Raw genomic sequence first — 21,979 nt, 5'->3', positions numbered from 1 at the left:
CTACATTGCCTTTTCAGTATTCCCAGATCACCCTCTTGATACCTAGCTACCATCCCTTTCTATCTCTACTCAACAAAAACTGCCCTTCTGCTCCTCACAACTGAGTAAAAAAAGTTAAGAGAGACTATGATTACTGACACATGCTGGCCCCTTCTCACAGAGTTCCCCTAACCCACTTCAGTCTTCTCTTAGGAGACTTCACTTTACCACAGCTTCTTTTTGTTTAAAGGCTTCCTTCCAGCAGTTTTTACCATCTATCCTCTGGGGAAAAGAATCTTAAATACAGTCATTGGAAATTACTAGAAGCAATATTCCTTTACTCATTAAAATTTACTTAGTGCAAAAAAACAGGTCTTGAAATATATTCATTTAATAATTTTTTCAATGATGTTAGAAATTTTATGATTAAAAAGTACGAGCAGAACAAAGAAATATATTTGCACAAGCATTGCTTACATAAATGACAAATAACTATGAAAATGCATTTACTTCATTTGCTGGCCATAAAAAATGTGCGTGTGTGTGTGTGTATTTTTTTTTTTTTTTTTTTTTTTAAAGAGGGAGAGAGAGGGGCCGGGTGGAGGGAGAGGGAGACTCTCAAGCAGGCTCACCTAGTGTGGAGTCAGATGCTGGGCTCAATCTCATGACCTGAGCTGAAATAAAGAACTGGACACTTAACCAACTGAGCCACCCAGGTGCCCCAGAAATGTGTATACTTTTTTTTTTTTAATGATTTTTTTTAAAATTTTTTTTTATTTATGATAGTCACAGAGAGAGAGAGAGAGAGAGAGAGAGAGAGGCAGAGACATAAGCAGGCTCCATGCACTGAGAGCCCGACGTGGGATTCGATCCCGGGTCTCCAAGATCGCGCCCTGGGCCAAAGGCAGGCGCCAAACCGCTGCACCACCCGGGGATCCCGAAATGTGTATACTTTTAAACTTAATGCAGGTAGGTTCAGGTAAAGCATTTTTTAAAGACTAACATTTGGAAACAAAATTAATAAGACAAAATTAAAGGGCTCATATGAAGATCCCTTAAACAAAAGTTCTCAGTTCAATTAAAGCAATCTGATATAAGGAAAATGTAAGAAGGAACATACTCACTCCATGAAGAAAGCATACCTAACAAAGTATTTTAGTCCTTTAGTATTTCATAAGGTTTAAGGCAGTATTTACCTAGGCATAGTTTTTGAGATGTTTATTACTTTAGCTAATAAGAAAATGCCAGGTGTTCATGATGATATTCTCACTTGAGAAAAGCCTTTAACCTAGTTGATTAATAAGGACTTCTGCTTCCAGATAATTCTAAATCATAAGGTAAGCATGCCCAGAACCATTTAATAACACATTAACTCATCTAAATGTTTACTCCTTCATTCTTAAATAGTCATCCCTGCATATATGCTTCATAATTTGTAAAGGCTGACCTGGGAACTATAGGTTCTGATGCTCCATTACACACAAGTAAGGGCTTTGGCATAATACAGGTCATTGTCCTGACTGTAAATATAAGAAAAGCCTACTTAAATGTGCTCTTCTGAATTCTTGGATGCCAGGTACCCCCTAGCCTTTCCTTACAACAAACCACCTTTTTCCGAGCGTTTCCAGTCCCATTTTGCCCTAAATAGTTCATTAATAATATACAGATATATCTAAATTCTGAAATTCGAGCACAGAAACCAGAGATAATAATAATATCAACAAAATAGGAAATCACTAGAGAAACCAAAAGTCTGGGCTCCCCAAGGCCTTTTTTTATTGGAGTTGTAAATCCTATCAGCCAAAGAGGAACTTGGGAAGGTTTGCACACAATCAGGTCTAACCAGCAGCAGCAATGGGAAGAACTACAGAGGCAGTGCCAACAATACTTGGATGATTGCCACCATGAGTAACATTTGTCAAGCATTTGTATGACTTAGCTACACTACAAAGCAGCTCTGCTATATAGTTCACAACATTTCAGTTAATTATACTTCTATAAATAATCTACAGTCAAACAAAGGCAGCTGAAAGCTCAAATCATTTGGGGAAGAAACTGGTGCCCTATCAGGATGCAAAAGGCCCAGGGCCACCTCCCAACATTAAAGACCCCAATCAAAAAAAAAAAAAAAAAAGACCCCAATCAATATGTCTGACGACTGACTGTAAAGGGGCTTCCTTCAAAAGGGAAAGTGACCTTCTTACTTCACTTATAATATTTTCTAGTTCTGTTACTTTTTTTTTTTTTTAATTTTTATTTATTTATGATAGTCACAGAGAGAGAGAGAGAGAGGCAGAGACACAGGCAGAGGGAGAAGCAGGCTCCATGCACCGGGAGCCTGATGTGGGATTCGATCCTGGGTCTCCAGGATCGCGCCCTGGGCCAAAGGCAGGCGCCAAACCGCTGCGCCACCCAGGGATCCCTCTGTTACTTTTATATCATCCCTTCTCTCTTAATCCCCCTCCCAAATATCTGTCTTCCATGGGTCAACAGTGAAATAATCCCAGAACTGGCTCCTCTCAGAGGAATGCTAATCTGTTGATTGTATTGTATACTTTCTGGAAACAGATCAAGGGAACCCAAAGAAAATGTGCTGCATTCAAACCTCTAGCCTAAATGGGTAGCCCTGCAGTGCTACAACTTTCAAAGCTGACACTGACAGTTAGCTCTACAAACACTGAAGAACTCACTGGTGCCAAACAGGATGTCCCTGTTAGGAAGTTCATTGACTAAAAATGTTATGTGGTGTCACACCAAGAAACCACGTGCCAAGACTCTCGGGCTGAGATTAACCACTGAAAGACAACATGGGAAATGTGGTGAGTCCATCCTCATGAAACCAGAGCTCAGGGGGAGCACAGCATTTTAACACTTCCATTTAAAAGCCTTTAGGGAGGAAGACTGGGATCATTGCTGAAGATGTTAATAAAAGTCTCCATGTTGTAACTCAGGGCTACAACGAAAGTGACAGGAATCACCATCCAGGCAAAGGCAGGGAACAAAGTTCACCATCCAAGCCTTATCTGGAATTCAAAACAATCTAGCTTACTATTTTATGACCAGGAGGAATCAAAGGTAAGCCCTCACCTGCGCTGTTGTATCTGCCTGGCAACGGCTGATGAGGGAGCATAAAACAGAAAACACCCCACTGCAATGCCAAAAAAAAAGGAAGGAGACTCAGGAGGCAAAGAACAAAGAGGAAATGAAAGGGAAAATACAGCAGTAGCACACTCCCTGAGTAGGCTCAGGACTTCAAGGTTTATTTCTTGGCTGATTCCTTTCTCCCATATTGTAATCTGGTTTCAACACACTTCAACTTATTTTCCCAATTCCAGGTGTCTCAAATACTTGAACAAGGGAAAAGAAAAGAAAAGAAAAGAAAAAAAAGGCAGGCAGGAAGGAAGAACAATCTCATTAACAAAAGCTTTATAAATGTACAAAAATTTTAATTTCACAGAGAAGCCATTCAATTCCTGGCTCTCCTGTCATTGATTTTACTCTACAATAATAATCTCTAACATTTACGACATGCTAGGGATTTTAAGTACGTCATTTCATTCAATCATCAAGACAATTCTAGGAGGTAGGCAGGTATAGAATTTTGGCAGCCACCCAGCAAAGATGCCAGATCACACCACTAGCCTGTGGTGCAGCAAGGCATTGATGCCTGAGCCCCAGCTTTAGTTCTATCCCATCCTTAACCCTATATTTGGCACACATGGAAAATGTACTTTCTGTACAACACAGCGCTCAACTTCTACCTTTAATCACATGTCCTTGGTATTTTTAAAGGTGATATTTAAAATGAATCTCCACACTAGGTTAGTGGATAGATACATGCCCCGGGTTGGATGAAGATGAAGGGACGGGAGGGCAGATGAATTGGCTTACTCTTCTTTTACAATTACACACAGAAAACCAACCTAACACAAAGGCTCACTCTCATAGAAAATAGGACCTAGAACAAGCCACAACTGAGCAAAGTAGAGCAAGTTAGAATTTGAACCAACTGGAATGCCTTTTCTTGATTTTTAGGGCAACTAGCTCACCCTTGTGGACAGAAAACTTAACTGCACACCACCTCATCAAAATACTGCGCTAAAATTGGGAAAACTGATTCAGACCACTAGATAACCTCAATGACTCCAGAGTGAGCAAGCTTTCCAAACAGATCTACATGACATAGATAATTAACTATACTGTTTTAGCAATCTTATACCCGAAAATTTGTCAATATAACGTGGGAAGTCTCTGAAAGATTCTTAAACTGAAATCAAACATAAAACCAAGGATTTGTTGAAAACAATGTAATGAGTCATTATTTATAAATGACTTTCTCTTCTGCAGTAGAGTCAATTATCAAAGATTAAAGTAGCAATTTTTCAATCTGGAAGAAATCATATAAGCTCTTAATAAAACTTAACTACGAAAATATCGACAGCAATATTTATTTATTCTCTAAATATTCACTGCATACTTAGTATATAGCAGGCACTACATCAGACAACAAAAACAGGGCAAACGACAGGCTACTGCATTACTACACAGAGAATCAAAAACCATTCTGCAACAGACCTATAGCTACTTCAGGCTGAGTGGCCAAAGAACACCACTACAGAAAACTGTAAATGACCTAAATGTCCACCAGTAGTCATGAGCCCAAATGTTCATTTGTATATACAACAGTACACGAGGTAGACACTAAACCCTAGGTAAAAACCCTAAGTGCGGATATGGAAGATGAACAACAAAGAATACAAACTGGAGAAAGCAAGGGAAGAACAGACTGCACAGGAGACTGTATAAACTTCTCACAGCAAATATCGAGATGTGGGTATATGCAGTAAAAACACCCCAACATTGTTAACAGTGAGTACTTTCAGAAAGGGGAGTTTGGAGTGAGGAGATTTTATATTCCAATTCATGTATATGTTTGTGTATTCCTTTCATTTAAACACTGAAATTTCATTTTTTTTATTTAAAGATTTTATTTATTCATGAGAAGCAGAGACATAGGCAGAGGGAGAGGCAGGCTCCCTGCAGGAAGCCTGATGCGAGACTAAATCCCAGGACCTGAGCCAAAGGCAGATGCTCAACTACTGAGCCACCCAGGCGCTCCTGAAATTCCATTTTTAATACAGAAATAAAAGCCAAATCAGTATGACTGAGCACGAGCCTTCTATTTTTGATCTATCCAAAACTGTTAAAATTCTAATGTACAGAATTAACATTCTGAAAAAACTGGGGAGGACATATCAAATTCATTCAACAGCTTAAAGGGAATGAAAACTAGATCTTTTCCACCATTAGTAATACTCAAATGCCCTTACCAGAGAGGAATGTTCAAATCTTTTTAAGGTTTCTTTATTTGAGAGTGAGAGAGTACGCATGTACACGCGCACGCACACACACACATGCAAGTTGGGGAAGGGGCAAAGGAAGAGAATCCCCAAGCAGACTCCCTGCTGAGCACAGAGCCAGCCATGGGGGCTCCATCCCACAACCCATGGGATCATGACCTGGGCCTAAACCAAGAGTCATATGCTCAACTGACTGAGCCACCCAGGTACCCCTAAATGTTCGGATCTTTCAAGCAGATTACTCAACTGCTACAAATGTCCTGTGTGCTCATGTCCCTAAATTTACTTAAAAAATAAAAATTTTAAAAAGGACCTCAATGATTCAAAACTAAAACATACTTCAAAAGACTGTTCCAAGACAATTCTAATCACTGAGTAGCATTTTCCAGTCCGGGGTAAAGATTCCATTTCCAAAATTAGCAAACCAAAATAGTATCTTCCCTCTGAGGCAATTAGAATTGTGTACTTAAGAACAAGGAAGACGGTAAACAAATGAGCCTAATTTTGAGTTTCTTACCTAATGCAGCATGATTTTCTTGCTCCTGACTCTTTCCCAAAGAGGCCATCATTTCTGTATATGTATCAGTCCACCAAGGATTATACTTCAAAACCTGTTCAACAGCCTCATCTTCAAAAAAGTCAGCTCTAGAAAGAAAACAGTGAATAAACTTGTTACATAGAACCGAGCTGGTGGGATCCCTGGGTGGTGCAGTGGTTTAGCGCCTGTCTTTGGCCCAGGGCACGATCCTGGAGACTCGGGATCGAATCCCACGTCGGCCTCCCGGTGCATGGAGCCTGCTTCTCCCTCTGCCTATGTCTCTGCCTCTCTCTCTCTCTCTGTGACAGTCATAAATAAATAAAAATTAAAAAAAAAAAAAAAGAACCGAGCTGGTTTTCACCTTTTTAAATTTTATCTTAACTCATCACATTTGTACTAGAAATATAGGTTATTAATTCAAAGTACAGATCAATGAAACAAGCACCATATTTACTTTCTCTGTGGTTATTAGTCATCATAAAATGAAAACCATGCATCTGACTAAAGGGATATCTGATACTTCTGCTCTGTTCTGAAGCAAGGTGCCAGTCCTCCCCTGAAAGCCCATCCTCTGTACTGCAGTGGCATGGGATGAAGCAAATCTGAACATACAATGGACTGGAGAACCTATGCTAGATTTGTAAGTACCACTTATTTAGGTAAAGTTACAACGAAGAAAACAAAAAATTTTAACTCCACCAAGCAAAGAAAAATAACCATATCAATAGGAAATACAGGATACTGCTACCCACAAAAAGGCTACACATAAACACACATACACATTTTTTAACACGTGCTTTCATATTTTTCACCAAGATACAATTTCTCTGACATAGCTCTGCTAATCTTAGTAATTTTAGTCTTTGCTTAAAATTATTTTTTTAAGATTTTATTTATTTGTTCATGAGAAACAGAGAGAGAGAGAGAGGCAGAGACACAGGCGAGGGAGAAGCAGGCTCCATCCAGGGAGCCCAATGTGGGACTCGATCCTGGATCTCCAGGATCACGCCCTGGGCTGAAGGTGGCACTAAACTGCTGAGCCACTGGGACTGCCCTGCTTAAAATTATTGAAAAAGAAAAAAGCAAGAAAAAGAACAGAAAATTTTCCTGTACTTTACTTTCTCATTTAAAAAAAAAAAAATTAATTGAGAGAGAGAGAGAACAAGAGAGAGAGCACGAGCAGAGGGGAGGGGCAGAGGGAGAAACAGACTCCCAGCTTGAGCGAGGAGCCTAATGCAGGACTCGATCCCAAGACGCTGGGAGGGCAACCGAAGCCGAAGGCAGACACGTAACCAACTGAGCCACCCAGGGGCCTCTACTTTCTCAGTTTTATCTTGAAAAATAACTGTTATATTCAAAATATACTCCTGGAGGTCATTCATTCACAATTATACGACCCTGCATTCAAAGTTGAAAACTGGTATTCAATGGAAGAGAGTGACAAAAAGTATTAACTCTTGGAGAAAAAAATTATTTATAGTTCAGTTAATTAGAAACTCAAGAAATTGGATGATTTCATAAACTGATCTTCTGGCTGAAAGTTTTGTCAACTGAAATATTTTTTCTTTCAACTGAGATAGTGAAACCTTTCTAAAAAGAAGTATCACACGTAACCCACAGAATTCTTCATATGTGCCAAGCACTGCACTGAATGGTTTTCACCCATTATTTCCTTGAATCCTTACACCACCCCCAGGGCACAAGAACTATTAACACTCCCATTTTATGTGAGTGGAAACTCAGCGTCAGAAAATGTGTATATCATGGCCAAAGTCAAAGAACCAGTAAGAAGTATAGCCAGGATCTGGACCCAATTAAGTCTTATTCCAGAATCCAAGCTATTAACCAGTATAAACATTTCATTTTTATGCTTAAGGAAGTAAAAGTACATAATGGACAAAACTGAATAGCAATGATCTTGAAATGGTAATTCTCAATATCAATTTTGTCATTCGCACGAGAGAGATTTCAAGAATATAATACCAAAAAATGGCTAAAATGCTAAATAAGTCAACAAAAAGTACTGACTCTCTGCCCTGTTCCAACTTCATTTTGGGCAGTGGGATTATGCCACTGACAAGACATAGGCAGTCATCATCCTTACGAAACTTACAGCATCATGGGAGAGTCCAAAAATCACAAGTGCTAGGTAATTGCTATGATTTAATAGTACAAGCAACTACAGCAAAGTGAAACTGGGACAACAGGAAGGTTGTCTCTGGAGAAAAAACTATCTAAGCCAATAGCTGAATTATAATTAACAGTTAACTAGACTAAGAAGGGTGGGAGAAAATACTCTGACCTGAAGGAATAGTTAGCAAAGGCTAGGAAACAAGAAAGCATATTTAAGGGGGAAAAAATTTGAGAACAGCTGAAAATATTATGCTACAGTTAACAACAACATTGTTAACAACCACATCAAAAAATCCTAGAGGATTTTTATCCCCCCAAATAACTGAACTCTTAAAAGCTTTTGCATCGTCTGACATTGCTATGTCTTGGAGTATCACTCTCACTGCAGTCTGGAAAAAGGTCTAAAGGAACAAGCCCCTAGGCACAGAAATCATGCAGGCCTAGAAGAGGGTAGCAGCAATGGACAAGGAGCTAAGTGGATGGAGCCAACCTACAGCCAGAAGTTAGAATCCTTAGGATGCAGGAGTAAAGGGAGACAGAAATCAGGGTTCATGACCAGCATTCTGGCCTGGACAATTCAGTAAACAACAGTGCCCTCTGATGAGACAGGAACATAGGACAGGAACAGAGATGACTGGAGATATAATGACTTTCACTTGGAACAGGCTGAGTTTGAGAGGTCCTTGTAGGACATACAGAGACTAGAGCAATAGGCAGTTAGCCATACAAATCTGATGCCCAAGAGACACACATGCGAATCATGAGCATTTGGACAGTGACAGAGGCCAAGATAGAACACAGAATTGCCCAGCAAGAACTTGCAGAGTGAGTAAAAAAGGACTCCAGACACTGGAGCACTGACAACATTTAAGGCAAGAGTGGAAGAGCCCATCTGAAATGAAAAGAGGCTAGGTTTCTCTTAGAGAAAAGTGATGGGGAAGAAAACAACAAACACGACTTTGTAAAATATCTCTACTGTCTCCATGCCCTCCTTCCAAAAAATTCAAAATGTGTAAATGACTCCTTTGAGTGAAATCTCACAATATAGTCCCAATAGTTTAAAATGTGATGGTTTATTCTTTATACTGTTCCTGGTTTAAGAGTTTCGCGAACAAGATCTGAGGTTCATCGAACGTTCCACTTTACAAAATAAATTTATTTTCAAGCTTTTTAAGTGTCATTCGTTCAACGAGCATTTACTGAGTGCCCTGTACACAAGCAGCATCAGGGAGATGAAGAGAAGTAAGGCACTCCTGGCCCACAACTTAATGGGAATGGATACAAACACAGAACACTATACAATCAAGATGAGCTGTAACTTGGGAGCACCGAGGAGGGCTTCCTCTGCCTGTCTGGGAAAGAGGGTGCCAGGAGATGACAACAGGAGCTCAATCTTAAAAGAGAAGTCAGAGTTATTCAAGCAAGGTAGGGCAAGGGGGAAAACAGCTATCAAGGGAGTATCACGAATAAAAAGTGTGCAAGAAGCACTATAGTACATACAAGTGGAGAAATACTAAAATTCTTTACTGCTGCAGTGTAAAATGTGGACAGAGAGGCAAAAGAGAAGCTCCAGAGGCAGGTACAGTCCAGATCGCAGAGTACTTTCTATGCCATTCCAAGGAGGTAGAAGCTTATACCTCAGACAATGGAGACAAAGTAAGGTTTTAAGCAGATGTTCATTTTCAGTACTTAAGACATTATACTGGTGGTTTTATATGGCTGACAGAGTTGCAGAGGTCCAGGCTGGAGAAAAAAATACCAAATACAAAGTCAATAGATGGCTGCACTAAGGCAGACACATACAAGGACCAGACAGAGACTGAGTGAAGGAAATAAGAAAGAGATAAATGGTACCACTTTAGGATAGATTAGAAGTTTGGGGTAAGAAAGCAGTCAAAGATAAATCCTAGGCTTCTACCTTGGGTGACTGGCATGAAAAATGGTACACTTCGCAAAGAGAAAATTCAGGAAGACTCTCCAGGTAGAAACGATGAATTCAATTTTGGACATGTTACAATAGTAGAATCAGCAAAATCTCAGTCGCTCTCCAAACCCTTAACAGCTCTCCAAACTCTTAACAATGTGGCTTTTCTTCAGAGCACTTGTCACCATCAAAGTATTGTCCCCATGAGGGCAGTGACCTTGTTGTAGTCATGCTAATCCTCAGTGTATGGGACACTACCTGGCATGCAGCTCATCCAAACAAGTATCTGTTGAATAAGTAAGTGCATTCGTGAAAAAATGAACAGATGAAATTTTACTCTAATGCTTTCTCCTAAGCTTGCCATTTTGAATAGAGACATGTCAGAAGCAGGTGACCCTCTTCCTAGCCTCATCATTACTACTTACAGTCTTGAGATTCCTCAATCAATTCTAGTATATGTGCTGCCGAAGCGAGCACTCCTCAATCAATTCAAAAGCCTAATCAGTATACCAAGGTCTTCAGTGAATCTATAGTACTGAAAAGTTACAATTTAAAATGGCACCCCAAATGTACTGATCATTTTTGTACCTTTTCTTATCTCACCGATACTTAGAATGCTGACTAAATTCTATTTTCTCCAAAAGAAGGAAATAGGCAAATTTTATGAACTGGTTAAGGCGAAAGATATGCCAACAATTAAAATACAGTATGTCTGGGGAAGGAAAAAAAAACATTCTAGCAAAAGAAATATGAAAACTTGGCTATAATAGACAGAATAGGAATGTCTATTAAAGAATGTTTCAAGATGCCTTCGACAAACTGTAGTGTAAAAATAATATCCAAAAGGAGTTACAAATGGTGAAAAATAGATATCAAAAACAATATGTGTTTATGGATCATCTATTATATGTCCAGTATTATGCTGGGCTGCAAAACACACAGCAAGGGGGTAAACATCACACGATGGCACCTAGAATTTACAACCAAAGATTTTTAAAATAATGATCATCCTAAATCATTTATATGTGCCTTTGAAATGTATGAATTTTTCTATATGATGAATTTACCTTACTGTGTTCTGCCTTGGGATGGATTTAAAATTGGTTTTCCCTAAGCTCCCAAAAAACATGACACCATGAGGAGACACCATGACCCAGTAAAGACAAGTGAAACAACTTGAAAAGTATATTACACACTAACATAATATATGTTATGCATTACACATGTACATTGCATTTACATACATAAACGCGTAATATAAAATACTCAACGTATTGCCTAGAAGGTAGGTAAAAACTGAGGTAAACCTTTTCTTCCACTGTATTAACCAATGAGAACAATTTAAAAAGCACTGGGCTAAAAAAAAATTAATTGAAAATTTAAAGGAATTTTACTTGCACTTCATTTATTATTAACATATTTGGGTGAGGCACACAGCTAATATAAATAATGAGTAAGAAGTAACACAAAAATTACAATTAGCCAAAGTCCTACCCTACCAGAAAAGTCACAAAGAACCTTTACCTCATGGCTCCCACTCTCCGACCTGCCCATGACTAAATTTAAACCACTCGTGTAAAAACTGTTCCTTGAGAAATGGAAAGAACAGTTCATGCATACTGTGAAAGAAAATGAGCTTCTGGATAAAGAAACACAGAAATGGAAAAAAATAAGGACTGCATATAATATCACACTGTTAAGTATAAATTCCAATTTCCTAATTCTCTCAGGCCATACAGTTATTCTTCCAGTTTTAGAAGAGAAGAGATAGGCAGTTCTTCTAATTAAGCTCCCTCCCACTTGAAATTTTAGTCTTGTGAAGCTCATTCTGTTTTCATGCCGGCCGGAGAAATTTGCTGACAATGAAATTTCCCACTTTAAATATTCAGCATGATTTTAAATAGGTTTCTTCAAATTACTCTTCAGTGGACCTTTAAAACTACAATTGGAGAGATAAAGGTAATTAGAAATGGCAAATGGTAAATGGTAAATGGAGCTGAATATCTCAGATGTCCTCCAAAATATAATATACCCTGTTCTTACCCAGCTCCCCCCAGGACATTGAATAGTTTGACCATTTATCACTACACATCACTCAGTGCATTTGCACATCACAAGATATATTTCTGCCATTCCAATTAGTCTCCCACTGTGTCATAGGAGATAGAATGTTAATCACAAGTGCAACAGCAGTTAAACTGAAATAATGTACATAAAAAGGAAATACAAAATGACAAACGGAAAGACGCTTTTCAAGTTCTGACAGAGCCACTCAGTAGTGGTATGACCTTGGGCAAGTCCTTTAACCTTCTTTCCCTAACTGTTGTGAAAAGTGATTTAAATAATCACTTGAGAGTGCTTGATAAGCTAAAAGCACCATACAAATATAAGGGAAAATGATGATTATAGCAGCACATATAACAAGTTTAGAAATTGCTGGCCCAGAGCTTGGGAAGAATAATAATTGAGGCGACATCGACATATGACTCACATCCTAAGAGATTCGAGCTAGCATCCACAGAGGCCAGGTGACAATCCCTTACTCGGAAAAAATGCTACTATTGTGGCCAATGAGAGACATCACAATGTCTCGAGTGATATTTACCTATTCATTAACTAGATAAGTTTGTTAGGCAAATACAAGCCTGATAGAGACACATTATGATGAAAGACACAATTAAAGCAGATGGGAAATACAGCAAAACTCAAAATTAGATTTTATTTATACCCTACCACAACGAATAAGTATTTGTAATTAGACTCAGATCCTCAAGTACAAGTGCTCGCAGATCAAGTGTTGGGAAAACTCTGCATCAGCCAAGAAGTGCAGTACATGTAGATTCAAACTCTTAAAGAAATTGAAACATCTTTTCATTTACATATACTGTTAATTACAACAAAAAGTCTACTGAAAAGAACTAAAATTAATCTCATGAATGTGGTGTTCTACTTTTAAGCCTGGCGAGACAAAATTTAAAGAAGTACATTAAGAGTTCTCCTCTGTTGGAGTGACCTATTGAGAAACATCTTACAAAAATCAAAGAGGCCTAAGTTTATAGGTTAATTCAAATGTCATTTAAGGTTCTGAACCATCACTAATTTCTAGAATCCCAAACCACATGCTTAGCATGGTTAAAAAGACACTCAAAAAACTTTCACATCAATGTCAAGTCAATTATTTAATCCTTAAAAAACTCAATACTCACAGATAATGATCAGGATCAAATTTGGCCAGCTCAGCAGCCAAGCGCTTCTGCCTTCGTTCAGCTGCAGGAGTGAAATCTGGGTCCTTAATATCAATAACATCACTCAATTCATCCTAAGAACACCCAGAAAAGAAAGAATAATTGCTACTTCCCATTTCATCATTGAAAAATCTAACTTCCCACAAAAGCCCAAAACAAAGGAACCATATGACCAGTGGGCCATAATATTACCTGTGACATTTCAATTCAAATCTAGCAAATGTTTGTTAAACACCTATTGCTTGCCAGGCCCTGTTGGAAGCTTTCGCATAAATTATCTCATTTAATTCCTTACAGCAAAGTGATCAATATATATTAGAGCTATAAAAGTTCATCATAAAAAAAGGAAAAACCAACAGAATAAACTCGTGCAAGCAAGTGGGGACATTTATCTCTTCCCCATTTACTCATAGAAATTTTTAAGTTATTAACAGTATGTTTAAATAAATTTCTAGACTGTAAGATGGAAGTACTCCTGCCATGTTAGCAAACAGAAACTTAGATAACTTTTGTATCCCTATATATTTCTGCTTGACCAGAAATGCACTACATCCAGTTAGCCAATCTCCAGAGGCCAAGCCAACCATGGGCCCCATAAGTCTTTCCTTGTTCCCTCACCCAAAACAGGGTGGACTGCATAGCCAATCAGGTATTTCCTATCTTTCTCCTCCTTGTTCTTTATTCTTTATCCTATAAAAGCTTTCTACCTTTGGCCCCATTTTGCAAACCTCCAGCGGAGACTGTTTGCTTCCTGAAGTATTAAATAAAAGTCTGTTTGTATTACTGAAAATTGTCTTTTTTTTTTTTTTTTTTTTAAGATTTTATTTATTCTTTAGACAGAGAGAGAGAGAACCAGCAGGCAGGGAGAGGTGGAGGGAGCAGACTCCCCACTGAGCTGGGAGCAGGGCTCGACCCCAGAACCTAGAGATCATGACCTGAGCTGAAGGCAGATGTTTAACCATCTGAGCCACCCACGCACGCTGATAATTTGTCTTCTTTCATCATTTTTTAACAAGCAAAATGGTTTGAATGTCAATGGTTTGAACATCTACACATATGCTTTCCTTTTGTTTCTGTCTGAAACAAAAGGAAAGTCAGCTGGTCTGACTGGTCTCCATAAGGATTACCAATTAAAACTTATACAATGTATATATATGTACAAAACTGTATACATTCTACTGTGTAAGCAGAATTTAAGAATTTTTAATGGCAATTTTAATGTATATGACTTTCCATCTGCAAATTTAAAAATCTAATCCTAAGTAATGTTCAACTTTACTGTAAAAATCTTCACCTGGATGTATACACACTGATACGCAGCATGTTTCCTAGGCCAAATCCTATAGGAAACAGGTAGAGTAGGAAAACTGTCTGGGATACCACAGAGTATTTTCTCTTTTAATTGGAATTATAAAGCCAAGAAACTTCACATGATGCATAATATTCCTAAAGCTACACCTTTTTCTTCTTTGTTTAACCTCCCCACTCCAATTGCTGACTGCAAGCGAGAAAAATGGGATTTGGAAGAACCTTCAGTATTAGCTGAAAAGAAATCAAGGGAAATAACTCGACAGAGTGGAGGCAAACTGAAAACAAGATTTGTAAATGGAACAACAGATAGGTTAGCACCTAATAATCGGGCTTAGAGTAGAGAACTATAAGATAAACTCAGTACAAAGAAATGACCTAAGCTGGAGAAGCCAAGGAGACACACTAGGATACACACTCCCACACACACAATCAAAACTTGTACATGTAAAAAAAACAAAAAAAACTCTCTCATCCCTACCGCAATCCACTTAGCTCAAATAGTATCAACATTTAATCTAAGCACATTCTGATACTACAAAAAGGTCCACAGAACTTTGTAGAAGTCACATCCAGAACATGTTAATACTTCTAACTACAAATATTCTAGGCAAAAACCAGATCACTGGTGGTCCCCAAACAAAATTTTGCATTTCAAAAGTTCCTTTACAATTCACTTTTGGGAAATTAAGAATGTATTTTCCTATAGAAATACTACTATAAATAGTAGTTACAGGCTCATGGTAACCCACAAATTTATTCAATTCACAATAAACTTTAAACAAGGTACTCCTGACACAGAGTTTAACAATCCTATGGCAATGTTTCCATGGGAAAATGCTTTCAGAGTTCCATTTTAATCCACCAGAAACATCTCTTCTCCAAGTTGGACAACCTGGATTCTTCCTCTCTTCCCTACTTGCTTGGCTGCATGAAATCTGTTCCCCCAGGCAAGAGTTGACAAAGGTGCTGAAGTAGGCCTTGGGGGTGGGGGAGGTGGAGAAGTCGAGTTGTACTGTGCACACAGGACTCACCTCAGCTAGATGACTCCTAGGAAAGTCCTTTCCTGCCCACAGACTCTAAGTCCTTCTCCCCAATACCTGAGTCACCCACTTCCTCTCCCCCTTGCTCCAAGGAGTTCTTTGCACATACATACATACATATGTGTACACATGCACACACACACTTCTGAAAGCAGCCTGATGCAACAGAAAAACTGTGACCTTATGGTCAGACAAAAAAAAAAAAAGAAAACCCAGCTCCAGCTGAACTCTGTGGCCTCCCTGAGCTTCAGCTTCCTTTCTGTGAATGAGCGTAGTCACACTTCCGTCATCCAGGTGAGTATTACTCTTCTCTTGCTGCTCTAATAAACAACTACAAACGTGGTGGCTTAAAACAACACAAACATATCCTCTTCCAGTTCTGGAGCTCCAAGGTCCAGAATCAGTGTCACTGAGCTAAAATGAAGGGAAGGGAGGGCTGGTTCTTTCTCAAGGTCAAGGGGAAGAATCAGCTGCTTTCCCTCTTCCATCTTGGAGGGGTGGCTTCCTCATTTGTTGGCTTGTGGTCCCCCGTGACAATACTCTTCCTCGCTCAGCTTCCAGCATCACATGGCCTTCACTTTTTTCACTCTGACTTTCTTATCTCCTTCTTATAAGGACCCTGTTATTAGACAGGACCCGTTATGCTGGCTAATATCCCCATCGCAAGATCCTTAAGTTAACCATGCATGCAAAGTCCCTTCTGCCACGTAATGTAATGTGTTCCATGCTCCGGGGACTGGCACACAGACATGTCGGAGAATGGGATGGAAAGGAGTATCATTCTGCCTACCACAGGCTGTTATGAGGATTAAATGAAATAATAGGAGTCAGGCATCAAGTACAGGGCTTGAAATATTCAATAAAATTAGCTTCCTTTCTCTACATCTCCCTGTTCCATTGCTCTTCCCCGTTACTCACTGGCCGCCACCCTACTGAGATTACCTATCCTCCCTCTCCTGCCATTTCCTTACTTGCCCACAGCAATAAAAAAAAAGGGGGGGAGGGGAATTAAAATGTGCCACTTCATTATTTCACCTGGACCAGAGATAAGGTCACAAGTGGGATATAATCTGGGGGTTTCGGTAGGTAATTCTACATTTAAGGATAAATGGACTAAGGGACCTGCAGGCATTTCAACATACTAATTGCACTGAGAATAAACCCCAACTTTCCCCACTCACAGCTCTGTACCATGCAGCCCCTATCCCTCACTTCACCCTCACCTCCTACCTTCCCCTTCTCGCTCGAATCCCCCAAGCCACACACCAGACTGCCTTCCATTTCTAGAACTCTGAGTCTTTGCACTTCCAGTATACTTCTCAGCATTCAGGACTCTGTGCAAATGTCACCTCCTACAAGAGGCCTTCTCCAAGCATCCTCACCAAAGGAGTACTCCCTGACCCCACCCCCAGCTCTTGCATCACCCCATCCATTCCTTCACTTGTCGCTATCTGAAATTCTCATGTTTGTTGTTTACATGGTTACTGTCTATCTCCCCACCAGAAGACTCTGCGAGGAAAAGTCTGGACAATCTCCTTCCTCACTGTATCCCCAGCAATGTTTCTGGCCTTCAGTACTAAATCATTCATTCAGTAAATACTGTGTGAGGGCCTGGCTGAGGTGCTAGAGATCCCCAAATAGACACAAAGACAAGATCCCTGCTCTCAGGAAACGGGAATTAGAAAGGAGGGATGCAGCTATCCTTCCTCTCTCCCTCTTCTTCCCCCTTGCTTCCAGACTCAGGGCCTCTACATGTAGCTATGCAGCCTATACCCCCAAGAACATTAATATCCACAGTACTACAAGCCCCACCAGGCTTGTCCTCTGCATAGTCATACACAGTGGCCCTGTTCCAACTGGACCGCCAAGAGGAACCAGAACAAACTACAAAGCAAAGTTAGCTCGGGGTAGAGAAACTGGTCTACAGCACCAACTAAAGGCAGAAAGATAAGAGGATGGGAAAGGTTCAGCTACAGCACAGGGGAAGGGATTCTCTCTCTTTTTTAGAACACTGCTATGGCCACTGTGAGTAGAGCCATTTAAAGAGGGGCATTGCCAAGAAAAGGTCGTGTAGGATTTAGATCCGGCTTATGTGAGGTTTTGGCAGAGCTCTGGCAGAGACTCTCCAGAGAGAAAATGAAGAACTGTGTGCACATCTGGCCAGTAGGTCTCCTGGAAACGACAGCCTCGGGTCCTTAGTGCAGCTGAGGGAAGGAAAGGGCCAGCAAGCCAGCGTCCTGTGGCTGCTGGCAGCAGTGGTCCTAGGAGCTGGCTGGGTTGGCGCCCAGAGACTCCAGGATTGTTGCTCCTGGCAGCCTCCACCGCCTAAACCTTGTTGTGAAGGCCTGACTTTGAGCAGCCAGGGCAGTTTTCCAAAGGCGCCCTGGTGGCTGGCAGCAATTTCAGAAGGGAAAGGAAAAAGGGGACAGGGAGGGGGGAGATATGTTAAAAAGAATTTGTTTCAGCAAAAAAAAAAAAAAAAAAATGCCTTTATTTTCTTCTCATTATTAGTATGAAACACAGAAGTTTCCAAGCAAATGTAAATGGTTGGAGGGAAAAAAATAATGAAAGAATATGCTTTCTCATAAAGGGTTAAGTTATTCAATTAAGAGAAGATACCTGGGTCTTGGAATTATGGATGCTTCTCTTTGTTATATTTTCATAACAAATTTATATTGCTTTTATCATTAGAGAAAATAAAGCTATTTTTCACTTAAGGGGGAAAAAAGAGTACAAAAAAAATGAGTAAAATATGAGCCATCAACAAAACTTCATGGATATTTTCTCACCAAAGGCAGAACGAGAGAAACTCTAAACTTGTGAGAAAACAGTATTTGAGAAAATGGTGACATTTCTTAAATACATCATTTGAAAACAGAAGAGATGTTCTCAAATTTCTTAATGCAGCAATCCTTTCAGTTTCTTCTAGCTGCTTCACGAGCAAAAAGAGTTACACCACTAACCTTACATGATCACTGTTTATAACCACATGGTATAACTCACAAATCGAGCAATCATAAGTGCAAAACTCTGCGAGGAATACCAAGTATGTAAGTTTTTTGCCACTATCTCATAAAATACATCTACCTTAATACCCCAGAGAGGGTGGCCTCTGGTTCACATATGATTTTTGAAAGTTCTCGTATTTCCTAATGTCATGGGGGAGGGGGGAGAACGTGGGTGGCTCAGTCTGTTAAGCAGCCAACTCTTGATTTCACTTGGTGGTCTCAGGGTCACAGGATCCAGCCCCGACTAGGACTCTGTGCTCAACAGGAAGTCTGCTTGAGATTCTCTCTCTCCCTCTGTCTCTACCCCACCTCCACCCCCTGCCACACATGCGTGCTCTTTCTCCATTCCTCTCTAAAATAAAAATAAATTGTTCCTAAAACCATGAAGGACATCACAGTCTTCTAATTTCATTCATGTAAGAAAATATACTATTCTTTAAAGCCAACATGTGTCTGCTGGTTTGTCCACTGGTAAAAGGTACACACATTACAGCAACAATACAAGGATGGAATAGTAACGTGGAGCCTGGTACAGTGCCTAGCACAGGAACACACCAGCTGTTAGCTGTCAATGCACAGACACTAGAGGTCCACATCTCTTACTCAGATCCTCTGGAGAGGGGTGAACTTCAGGATTCAAACTCTTCAAAGAGTTTCAAAAAGTAACATGGTATACATATATCCCGTATTTTATTTAACCTCCTCTATATCTGGGGCATCACCTCATATTCAAATACATAACATTTTCTATGGAAAAATTTGTGAATATGCACACTAACTGGGATTTAAAAACTAGTAAAAGACATCGGCTCAGATCAGGTTTTGCCACCAGACTAAATACAAAAAAAAAAAAAAAAAGAAAAAAAAGCTTAAAGAACTTTCTCTGATCTCAATACTACAGACATGGGTTATGAACCTATACTACTAGTAGTATAACTACTTACATCATCCCTCAGAATGTTCGTGCATGTGTATATCTTTTTTTTTCCTATGCTGAGAAAAATATGCATTCCAAGTATTTAGAATAGCAATGTTCAATTAAAATGTGAACAGTTTAGGGACACCTGGGTGGCTCAGCAGCTGAACACCTGCCTTCAATCCAGGGCATGATCCCACGGTCCTGGGATCAAGTCCCACATCGGGCTCCCTGCATGGAACCTGCTTCTCCTTCTACCTCTGTCTCTGCCTCTCTCTGTGCGTCTCTCATTAATAAATAAAATCTTTTTTAAAAAACTGAACAGTTTTATGATTTTAGATAATTAAACTAGGGACACCTGGGTGGCTCAGCTGGTTAAGGTCTGCCTTTGGTTCAGGTCAGGATTTCAGGGCTGGGATCGAGCCCTGCATCAGGCTCCCTGCTCAGTAGGGAGCCTGCTTCTCCCTCTCCTTCTCACTTGTGCTCTCTTTTGCTATCTCTGTCTCTCTCTCGAATAAATAAATAAAATCTTTAAAAAATAAAAAATTCAGTGGGGGGAACAGAATGATGTAATCAGGGGCTCCAATTATGCTATGTTTTATTTTTTAAGTTGGGTGATAGGCATCTAGGGATTTGGGGCCTTAGTTAAGATATTCAGAAAAACATAAAGAATATCCCACAATAATTTTTTTTTAAATATACCTAAGTTACTAATTGAACATTTCAACAGATGCAAGAAGTTGTGACTTAAAGGACTTGGCCTAGGATTGATCACATTACAGTGTCTGGCAGCTTCGCATCAAATTGGCAGAAATACCTTGAAAGGACCTTTCCTCAACGGCAGTGGCAAGAAATCAAGTTCCCTGGCCTCAGAAATTATATTCCATCTGAATGTACAATCTGTACTTAGCCTGTGTGACTTGAATTAGCATTCATTTAGAGCTCCAAACAGGTAAGCCCAGAACTGACTGACCACAGAGTCGCTCTTGGCTAACCAACTTTAGGTCCACTCGCTGTAGTTTCTGCTGTAGACAAAACTGACGCTATTCTTACTACCTCAGAGATGACCAACCAATGCGATTAGGGAGAGAGAACCCAGAGAGACTGTAATTCAGCAAAAAAGCATTTTGAAGGTAATTAATCAGCATTATTTGCTCAAGTAAATTCCAATTTTTCTCCCTTTAAGGAGTCTCAAGAGCATTTAATATTTTTCAAGGGCAGAAGTCTTTCTAGCATCCTATTTTTTTTTCAAAGAGTTTTCACAATGTACCGTCTCCTTAAGTTTTCTAAATGGCCTTTCAAAGTCAGTGAGCAAATTTATCTCTATTTGACAAAGAGGAGACAAAACTTGTTTGTAGTCAAAGAAGTGGCCTATCATCCTAAATTTAAACAACGTAGAAGTGGGATTAAAACATAGGTAAACCACTCCTGAGTAGATTCAAATATGTCTTACTACAATAAACCACACTCTGAACAGATTCAACATCCTCTCCCCAGGCAGGGAAATTTAAAAAAAAAGAAAAGGCTGTTATTGTGGTTTCTTTCACTTAAAAAAAGAAATGAAAAACCCAAGTTAATGGCTCACAAACACTTTCATTATATAACGTTCTAGGATGCATTTTCTGTAAAACAACATAGTGACAAAATAGTTCAAAATCTCTCCTCTCCATTTCATTCTCCCCACATAGCCTAAAATAAAGTAGCATTTCCTATGTGTTTTGCGGAAGAGAGTGATGTCATTCCTTTTTAGTCTGACAAATGATCGGGTTTTAACAAGAGATTACATTCAATCCCCACTACCAAGAGTAAATAGACAAAAGTGCCTACTGTACACCAAGAACTAAACAATTTGATCAAAAGACACAAACTCACTTCCACCGGGAACATTTGGTCTCATTTATATTTATAAAACAGAAGAGACATCATGTAATAATTTTCATTTTTCAGAAGTATAAAACAAAGATTGCCAAGAAGTATGAGAAAGGAGTTCCGTTTTGTATTTTGGAAACTTCATGTCTAGAATACTGAATGAAGTGGAGAAAAAAGAAAGTAACAGGACATCTGACATCTGTAAGCACAGTATAACTGGGCAGAACAGCCAAAGCAATGGAAAGGAACAAACATCTGGGTCATCGCTACATACAAGAAGCTGGGATTTTTGCTTTAAATACGTCATCTCCTACAATCTTCATAAAAACCTCCCAATAGGAGCAGAAATAAACTTAAAATATCCAGATGATAAAACCAAGGTGTTTTATAAAGACCACACCTGCAACCGCTGAAACACTCCAGATCTTAAGTTTCCAAAGCCATAGTGGTACTGCGGATTCAGAGCACTTTCCGATGCCTCTTCATAGGGGGACTGTTCAATTTCCCAGTCAAACTCTTCATCCTCCTCTTCTACTCTTTCCTCAGAAACCTCAGATGCACCTGAATGTGTTGAATATTAATTGTTCAAGTATTAGATTTCCTGGGTACAACTTGGGGAAGAAAAAGTATAAGGGAAAAAAAAATGTCTTCCCATG

The 21,979-nt window shown here is 39.5% G+C and overlaps 1 protein-coding gene and 1 long non-coding RNA gene across 2 annotated transcripts in view; one reads left to right on the top strand and one right to left on the bottom strand.

Moving 5' to 3' along the window:
- SHQ1 (SHQ1, H/ACA ribonucleoprotein assembly factor) overlaps positions 1-21,979 on the bottom strand; it is a 101,716-nt gene that overhangs the window by 70,980 nt on the left and 8,757 nt on the right. Inside the window, exons 4-6 of the mRNA XM_025456582.3 lie at positions 21,724-21,884; positions 13,141-13,253; positions 5,857-5,984 (exon numbers count right to left, since the gene is read on the bottom strand). Coding sequence (XP_025312367.1) covers positions 5,857-5,984; positions 13,141-13,253; positions 21,724-21,884 — 402 coding nt within the window. The remainder of the gene's footprint in view (positions 1-5,856; positions 5,985-13,140; positions 13,254-21,723; positions 21,885-21,979) is intronic.
- LOC112666082 (uncharacterized) lies at positions 770-21,727 on the top strand. Its single transcript, XR_004807317.2, has 3 exons — positions 770-948; positions 20,185-20,406; positions 21,402-21,727. It is a non-coding gene; the product is annotated as an uncharacterized LOC112666082 (long non-coding RNA).

This window comes from Canis lupus, chromosome 20 (assembly GCF_003254725.2).
Source record: "Canis lupus dingo isolate Sandy chromosome 20, ASM325472v2, whole genome shotgun sequence".
NCBI lineage: Eukaryota > Metazoa > Chordata > Mammalia > Carnivora > Canidae > Canis > Canis lupus.
The sequence above is the reverse complement of the archived record's forward strand: the minus strand, read 5'-3'. Positions and strand labels throughout refer to the sequence as shown.